The 9,762-nt window shown below is 33.5% G+C and overlaps 1 protein-coding gene across 1 annotated transcript; it reads left to right on the forward strand.

Annotated features, from left to right (window-relative positions):
* The first annotated feature begins 839 nt into the window (after positions 1 to 839).
* On the forward strand, positions 840 to 8,012 carry LOC135963012 (uncharacterized). The gene is made up of 2 exons (XM_065514796.1): positions 840 to 3,276; positions 7,864 to 8,012. Exons 1-2 carry the CDS (start codon positions 840 to 842, stop codon positions 8,010 to 8,012), a joined length of 2,586 nt encoding a protein of 861 aa, XP_065370868.1.
* The last annotated feature ends 1,750 nt before the right edge of the window (positions 8,013 to 9,762 follow it).

Here is a 9,762-nt window from a genome sequence, read left to right on the forward strand (position 1 = left end):
CATTTTGAGTTACGGCAAATTAATCCAGCAACAAGTAAGTTGAAATATTTTAAGATCTTATTATAGATATATTCCAAACTTAAACTAATTTATTTTTATTTTTTCTAATTTCAGATGTAACAACAAGGAAAAAAGTGAGTGCAATGGATTTCTATGCATATCGCATAATGATACGCCAAAATGTGAATCACGTTCTAAATTGCCGGGAATTATTTCACCAATACATTGTAGATATGTACGCGAAAATTGAAACGGAGCGATTATTATACATACGCCGTAATCAAGCTAAATTACGAGTGGATAATTATATTCATCTTAGGGATGCGTTAAATAATCAAAATGATATAAATCCCAATGAACTTGGCCAAGCCATAATTCTACCAGCAACTTTCACAGGCAGCCCACGTCATATGCAGGAATATTGTCAAGATGCAATGACGTATGTTCGATCATATGGACGCCCAGATCTGTTTATTACATGTAATCCCAAGTGGAATGAAATTATTTCTGAATTGTCCAATTTCCAAAAATCAGCACATCGACATGACATAACAGCACGAGTGTTTAAACAAAAATTAAAATCTCTTATGGATTTCATTGTAAAATGTCATGTATTTGGAGAAACACGGTGCTGGATGTATTCTGTCGAATGGCAGAAACGTGGATTGCCACACGCTCATATTTTGATTTGGTTGGTTGAAAAAATTACACCTAATCTTATTGATAATATAATTTCTGCAGAGATACCCGATCCAAACATTGATCCAGATTTGCACGAAATTGTAATTAAAAATATGATTCATGGTCTATGTGGAATCATTAATACATATTCTCCATGCATGGTTGATGGAAAATGCACAAAGAAATATCCACGTCAATTGCTTCCACAAACAATCTCGGGAAATGATGGATACCCACTTTATCGCCGACGTTCTGTGGATGATGGTGGCCAAACAATTTCAGTAAAGATAAATGAAAATGATGTTGATGTTGATAATCGCTGGATAGTGCCTTACTGTCCATTGCTTTCAAAAACCTTTAAAGCGCATATAAATGTGGAGTATTGTCATTCTGTAAAGTCTATCAAATACATCTGCAAATATGTAACTAAAGGGTCGGATATGGCTATTTTTTCGTTGCAAAATCCAAACGATGAAATTACTCAGTATCAGATGGCCAGGTACATTAGTAGCAATGAAGCAGTTTGGCGAATTTTAGGATTTCCTATTCATGAACGGCATCCCACAGTTGTTCATTTATCAGTACATCTTGAAAATGGACAACGAGTTTATTTTACAGAAGGAAATGCGCGAGAGAGAGCAACAGAACCACCGGCTACAACACTAACTTCATTTTTTGATCTTTGCAGAATGGATTTATTTGCTAAAACATTGCTGTATTCAGAAATTCCAACGTACTATACGTGGAATGCATCAACAAGGAAGTTCCAACGTCGTAAGCAAGGGAAACCTGTTGCAGGATGGCCAAATTTATATTCAACAGATGCATTAGGTAGGGTGTATACTGTCCATCCCCAAAATTCAGAATGTTTTTATTTAAGACTGCTTTTAATTAATGTTCCAGGACCAACATCTTTTGAGAACTTGCGTACTGTTGATGGCGAAATATGTGCAACGTATCGAGAGGCATGCCAAAAACTACAATTATTGGAGAACGATAGTCATTGGGAAACCACGCTTGCAGATGCAGCGGCAATCAACCATCCTTCGAAAATAAGAACGTTATTTGCAATAATATTGGTGTCTTGCTCACCAGCCAATCCAAAAGAACTATGGAATAAATTCAAAACATATATGGCTGAAGATATATTACACCGGGAGAGAGTTACCACAAACAACGCTACAATTGAACTCAACGAAAGAACGTATAATGAGGCATTAATTTTACTGGAAGACAAATGTTTGGAGATAAAGAATGTCGCACTCATTGACGTTGGAATGATTTCCCCGATTCGGTCAAGAACTGATGCACATGATCAAGATTTGCGACGAGAAAGAGATTACAACACCCAAGATTTGGAAAGTTTACTGGAAGACAATTTACCACATTTACAACAAGAGCAGAGAATAGCATACAATACTACAATGGCAGCAATATCAAACAAACATGGAGGACTATATTTTATTGATGCACCCGGAGGAACTGGAAAAACTTTTTTGATTTCATTAATTTTGGCAAAAGTTCGATCGCAAAAACATATTGCATTAGCTATTGCATCATCTGGCATTGCAGCAACACTCTTAGATGGTGGCAGAACAGCACATTCTGCACTCAAATTACCATTGAAGCCTCAATTTTACGAAGATTACACATGCAACATAAAGAAAAATTCTTCTATGGGTAAAGTACTGCAACAATGTGAAATCATAGTATGGGATGAATGCACCATGGCGCACAAAAAATCTTTGGAAGCCCTTGATCGCACTTTACAGGACTTAAGAAGTAATAACAAAATATTTGGAGGTGCATTAGTTCTATTAGCTGGCGATTTTCGTCAAACGCTTCCGGTAATACCGGGATCAACGCCAGCTGATGAGCTAAATGTATGTCTAAAATCATCATACCTTTGGAAACATGTTCACACACTAAAATTGACGACTAATATGCGTGTTCAGTTGCAACGTGATGCTTCAGCTTCAACTTTTTCCAAACAATTACTGGATTTAGGGAACGGTAAAATGCCAATCCATCCCACAACAAAATGTATAACATTTCCATCTGACTTCTGCAGGATGACGCAATCTATACAAGAGTTAATAAATTGCGTTTTCCCCAATATCGGACAAAATTTTAAAAACAAGCAATGGTTATGTGAACGCGCGTTACTGGCAGCCAAAAATATAGACGTTAACTCCATCAACAGCAACATTCTGAATACCATCGATGGTAATCTAAAAATTTATAAATCAATCGACACTGTTACAAATATTGAGGATGTCGTCAATTATCCAGTAGAATTTTTAAATTCGTTAGATTTGCCCGGCTTTCCACCACATGACTTGCAGTTGAAAATTGGTGCTCCTATTATTTTACTAAGAAACATTGATCCACCACGACTTTGTAATGGCACTCGACTTATAGTAAAGAAATTAATGAACAATCTAATCGAGGCGACCATTATAACTGGAAAGTACAATGGATCAGATGTATTGCTGCCACGTATTCCGATGATAACTTCGGAAATGCCATTTGATTTTAAGCGATTGCAGTTTCCTATTCGCCTAGCATTTGCAATGACAATTAATAAAGCTCAAGGTCAGTCTTTGCAAGTTTGTGGACTAAATCTAGAAAATCCATGTTTTTCACATGGACAGCTTTATGTTGCATGTTCGCGAGTGGGAAAACCCACAGACTTATATGTATATGCACCAGAAGGAAAAACCAAAAATATTGTATATCCTAAGGCATTAGAATAAAAAATAATTAATAAAAATAATGTATATATCAAACATTAAATAAAAAATGTTTTTCTATAAACTTCTATATTTAACATTAAGGTTATAAATAAGAAACAAATAATGTACTACTTATTAAAATAGAAACTAATTTGATAGACTAAATAAGTATATTGTAAATCATAAGATAATATAATAAGAATTAATTTAAAAGGAAAACTGTAGATTTTAATAACTTAATAAATATATTTGTTTAACTCTAAACTTTTTATTTCATTACGATACGGGTAGCGAAGCACACCGGGTTTTAGCTAGTATTATATATACCTACATATTTTTGTATTATTTTGTTTGGTTTGCCAATTATCTAAAGAAATTAAATATCATTAACCCTTTGATATTCGGTCATTATATTATATTTTATTGTTGTCATCAGATATTTGAAATTGTTTCAATTTATTAAGTTTCTATAATATTTACGCAAATACTGAATATTCTTACATATTTAAAAAAATTTGTTCTAAATATTAAAAATAGTAAATAAAAACGTGTGTTAAGCATTATGAATTGCTAATATGGAAATTATAAAGGTGTTTTCATTTGACATGAGTGAGGAAATGGTGTAAGACATTAAGATACATTTTAAATGTGGGGTTTCATGTAAATATTAGCCGTTGAAACATTGGTAGGCGCGGGTTACGAGGCTTAGTCTCTCAATAACACCTGAGAGAGATTATTTACTTGGATTAATTCTCTAACATCTTTTTTATTTAAATTTGTTTGTGACTAGAAAGGGGCAAAAAATAGTTTAGTACTCTAGTCATTCTGGCCCTTACACCGTAACGATAAAAAAATAGGGAGTCTAAAATAAAATTGTAGTGAAACTACGTATTTAAAGGAAAGGACCGAACCCCCCACACCACTGTTGCTAGCACATCAAAGGCTGCCGTAGTCCTATCCCTGTAATATCCTTTCGTGTTAGATGAGACAATAAGTGATAAGTGTTCACGTTTCGATATGGCAAATCTCATTTTCACTTCTTTGTGTTTTCTATTTAAAATCTTTACACGCTCGTTGACTTTGGTACATTACATAATGGATACAGCTAAGGCTTCGTGTTCGCCCTTAATTGGATCAACAAGTTGCAATTAGTCTATGAAAGAACGTAGGTTTTCAGACTTTCCATCAAAGTCATTAATAAGCTTTGAAGCCGTATTAAGAAACTCTACTACTGTTTCGGTCATTTTGAAATGTTTTTTGAAATCTTTATTAGAAAATACAGTTTCTATCTTTATCTTTTCATGTATAGTGTCTGGAAGTTCAATTTCAATTTTCTTTTTGGCTGCTAATGTTGTTATTCTATTCTTGATATCATAAAAAAATGCCTCTACTGCAATTTTATGTGCAGCTGTTAATAGTTCATTATTATTAAGCAAAATATATACTAGTATATGTAAGTTAACACAACCAAGTTGTTCTGACCAGGTATTGTAAATGAAAATAAACCAACAGAATCATCTGTTGTGTTGTCGGTGTTACCAGATGTTGGCAAGAACCACCCCATCCGGCGAGCCTCAGCCTGGCATACGCCATCATACCAGCGCCGCCAACATCTGGTAACACCGACAACACAACAGATGATTCTGTTGGTTTATTTTCATTTACAATACCTGGTCAGTAGAGAATGGCGCCCAACGTGGGGCACGAAGTGAGTGTTTCCTTACATGTTAGTTTTGTGTGTTTGCTCAAGAGGTGTAAGTCCCGTTCACGTAAACATAAGAGTCCGTAACGCGTTGCGACATCTTCTTGGCAAAAATATTTCTTTTTGTTAACTTTATAGCTAGAGTCGTAATCAATGTTGTATATATGAGAACAGGATTATTCGCATAGAAAATAAAGTTAACAAAAAGTCATATTAGATTCAATAGCCCAACTAAATTTCATTTGTTTTTTTTTCATACTTTCATTTAATATGTATAAGCCTTATATTTAAAAAAAAAAATTATTAATTAAATTAAATATAATTGCGATACATTTTTAAATATATGTAAGTACTTTTTAGCATTTCCAATCTCAGAGTCTTAATTAGTTAGTTTCAAATAACTAATTTAACTGCTCCTGGGAGACGAAAATTAAAATTTTATTTAAATAGTTTTTGTTATACAGACTTTTTGCTAGTCCTGAAAAAAGAAAAATGAAATAACGTTTCAATTTTCAGTCGCAGTATTTTAGTCAGTTTATATAGTTAAATTTCACATTTTAGTTTCAATAGGGAAACACATACTTAAAACTGAATTATACAACAAGTATAAATTTAATTGATGTCAAAATTAATCATCAAATTGTTTTTCTAATCCTACACACTCACGCTGATTTAAAACCCCAATCACTTATTTATACAATATTATAATTTTTATAAATAATTTTCGGTATTAGTGCGGTATCCGTAAATACTGGAAATATCCATTATTTTTGCGTTAAATTTTTTTAAAAGCCATTCTGTACTGACCAGGTATTGTAAATGAAAATAAACCAACAGAATCATCTGTTGTGTTGTCGGTGTTACCAGATGTTGACGGCGTATGCCAGGCTGAGGCTCGCAGGATGGGGTGGTTCTTGCCAACACTGGTACCATTATTCTGGCGTACAAAAAAAATACATACCAGCATTTATGGGAAGTAAAAAAATTGAAGGAACCCGAAGTGAGTGATGATTGCAAAACAACACAGAAACACAAACTCAATATAACGATTTCTATTTAGTTAAAAAAAATTTTAAGGTTTAAATTTTAACCTACTTTATATAAATATATTAGTTATCATAAAAATTACAATCTATATATATAGGATTTAATTTACAGCAGTCTTTACAAGCGACTTCAGGTGAGTATCTTTTATGTATTCATATAAAATGTAATTCTAACATAAATACGTTTTCTCTTTTGTTTTCAGGTTTTTTTTATCGTTTTTATCTATTTTAGATCTAACTTTTCTTTCATGTACCTCTTGCGCACAATTTGTGGTCTGCTGAATAAACTAAGGGACCCTAGAAACTGAGCTCAATTTTATGTGGCCCTACGTTTTTCCTTCATTCTTTAAAGGATTAATTACTCAGGTATACAAAAAGTTAAATCTAATTTATTCTGATAAAAAAGTAATGTATCTAAATTACGTATATGAATTTTTTTTATATAATTACTGAATACCTGATGCTGCTTTTTGTGCGGATGATGGTGCTGATGAAAATGTGGTGGATGATGTCAATGATGCTGAAGAGGATGGCAAACGGATGATGATGATGTGATGAGGAAGACTAGAGATGATGAAGAAAGACCAGGCCAGAAGGATGGCTGATGATTAGCGGATGACAAGATGACTAGGCTGATGGCTATTGCGGTTGGTATAGGTGAATACTGTTGAACATGGATGAAACAGGTGCGGAGGTTGCAAATGGCTGATGGATGATTATCGGAGGAATGCTGATGGCGGATATGGAATATATGGTGAATGGGGAATTTGGCGAATGTGGCTGGCGTAAATGGCGGTTTTACTAATTTTTTTTCTTTTATCTTTCAGTTTTCTTGCTTTTAATATTATTAGGTTTTATCTATCTGTTTTTCTTTAGGTTCTTTATATTTAAGTTCATTTCTTTATTTAATTTATTTTAAGTTTTATTAAATAGTTTGTTTTATATTTTATTTTAGCTATAGTTTTATTTATTTTAGCTTTAATTTCAGTTTTAGTTTTATCTTAATTTAGTTTTTTTTTCTTCTAGATTTATTTAGGTTTTCACTTCAGTTTTTAGGTTTATTTATGTTTATATTAAAGTTTTTATTTAGTTTTAAGTTTATTATTTAGTTTCAGTTTTATTTTTAACTCAGTTTTTAGGTTTATTTTTAAGTTTTAGTTTATTTTAGGTTTAGGTTTAAATTTGATTTAGCTTTTAGTTTTAAATTTGGGCTTATTTTATTTAGTTTTATTTTAAAATTTCATTTAGTCTTAGGTTTATTATTTAGATTTTATTTAGTTTTAGATCTTTTATATAGTTTTTTTTTGATTTTCTTTTTATTTAAATTTTAATTTTTGGTCTATATTTTACTTTATTCTTTTTTTTTGTAAACTAAATAAATAACTTGCTCACACAAACTTCTTCAATTTCAATTTGTTTTATATATTTTTTTTTGTTTTTCGATGCGCCACTTAACCACTTACCAATCCAATTCACAACCAAAGAGAGAGATCCACAGGTCACACACCAGCTCATCACCTCGGTGTCATATTCTTTGTTCCAGGCAAAATAGAATGTCAGCAATCTACTTTGCCTGGCGCCTGTATTTTGTTTGTTTTTATTTATCCTTCTAGTCTGTTTCCCTTTTTGCATCTGTCAAAACCTCTTTGACATCTGTCATCATTTTCCGCGTTGCCAACCTCTTCTCCAACATCTACAGGGTGCACACAACAAAGTATACATGAGCAATGCACATGTCCACAAAAGAATGTTGACGCTACACATGCGCCAACTAATCGTATTACGGTGCAGGATCGTGTTTCGTCTGGCAATGCCGCATCAGCAAATTTATTAATTAAAACTTTGTAAATTTAGTCTAATTTGGGGAAACGACGGGAACAGTCGGATAATAAATTCATTAAGAAATAATTGTTGTGTTTTATTTCCTAAGTGTAAAGTGGACAGTTGGTGTCCACTATAAAATATATTTTTTTAAATTAACCAAACTAAGGAAGTTAACTGGCGCCCGAGCAGGGACCCGCCAAAAAAATAAGCGGTGTCCTTATGAATTAATTAAATAAGTATTTGCGATTCCTACGGGACCCTCCAAAAACCAATAATAAAATCAAACAAATAAAAAATCTAAACTTGTGAGAGTTACAAAAAACAAAAAGAAAGATTTAAAGAAAGTAATCAGGTGCTAAATAAAATTTGTGAAAATCAAAAAATTAAAAAAAAAAATATATATAAGGATAGAAATTCTGAGCAGAAAAAAAAATTAAAAAAAAAAACCTGAAGTTAATCAGGTGCCACATAAAATTTGTGAAAATCTAAAAAAATTTATTTAAAAAATATGTAAGGATAGAAATCCTAAATAGTCAACGGAATTTAATACCCAGGACTGAAATTCAATGTTATTTAAATATCTGTAAGTATGGAAAATTTACAACTTAAAGTAACTGAGTTAACTGGTGCTCTAAACGCGGTCTTAAATCAGTTAAAAAATCTCGACCAGAGAACTCAGAATTTAGAGCGTACACCTGATAACCCTCCAAGTATTAGAGGCGAAGAACCTACGACCTCTCCCCCACCACTGCGTGTTCCAACCACAGAGGCGGAGTTAAATGAAATTGTTAAACTACCCGACTGTGTAAAAGATCTTCAATCTGACGCAGCCCTAACTTCCTATAATATATTCGATGATGATTGGGCATCGATAAAAAATTGTCTTTCTCTGCATTATGCAGATAAACGCGATGTTCGTACTATAGAACATCAATTGACTCAGATCAGTCAAAAGGGGATGAGCGTAGATGAATTCTACGCTACAGTAAACCACCAGTTTTCCCTCATAATAAACAAATTAAAAACGGAAAACTATTCCGAAGAGACAACTAATGTCTTAATAGAAACGTATAGGAATAAAACTTTAGAGTTATTCGTTAGGGGGTTGAATGGTGAGCTATCTAGAATGATAATGCTCATGAAACCCAAAACGCTTCCAGAAGCTTATTCCCAATGCATAGAATTGCGGAATACGGATTACAGGAGTAAGATCTCCTTACATTCACTATACACTCCTAACAAAATTCAGGTACCAATTGGATTCTCTCCTAACCCAAATAAGACTCATCAACACGATACTTCCTTCCAAAGGGTCGTGCCGAAAAATCGGTATCAACCTCACGTTAACCCGTTTGTCACTAGACGATTCGAACCGCAACATGCCGTGCAACAGCATGGTACTCATAGACCCGAACCGATGGATGTAGATCCAAGTACCCAATTTAGGAGGGCTGGTAGCAATGCGAACCGTCCATGGAATAACAAAAGACGAGTGTTTTCAGATCAGGTGCGTTCCGGATCAGCCCAACGCCCAATTAAACATCAAAGGGTATTCCATATAATGCAAGACCATGGGTCGGAAAATGAGGATGATATACTACCGGTGAAGAAATAAATTTTCTGACACCTGCCTATCCGGCTTACCATACATAAGTAATAGATTAAGGGATGGCTCAACAATAAAATTCCTTATAGACCAAAAACTTCATTGAGCCAGCCCTATGTCCTCGCACCGCCAAATTAGAGAAACCATTTTGTGTCCGCACTGCGGCAG

This window comes from Calliphora vicina, unplaced genomic scaffold (assembly GCF_958450345.1).
Source record: "Calliphora vicina unplaced genomic scaffold, idCalVici1.1 scaffold_33, whole genome shotgun sequence".
NCBI lineage: Eukaryota > Metazoa > Arthropoda > Insecta > Diptera > Calliphoridae > Calliphora > Calliphora vicina.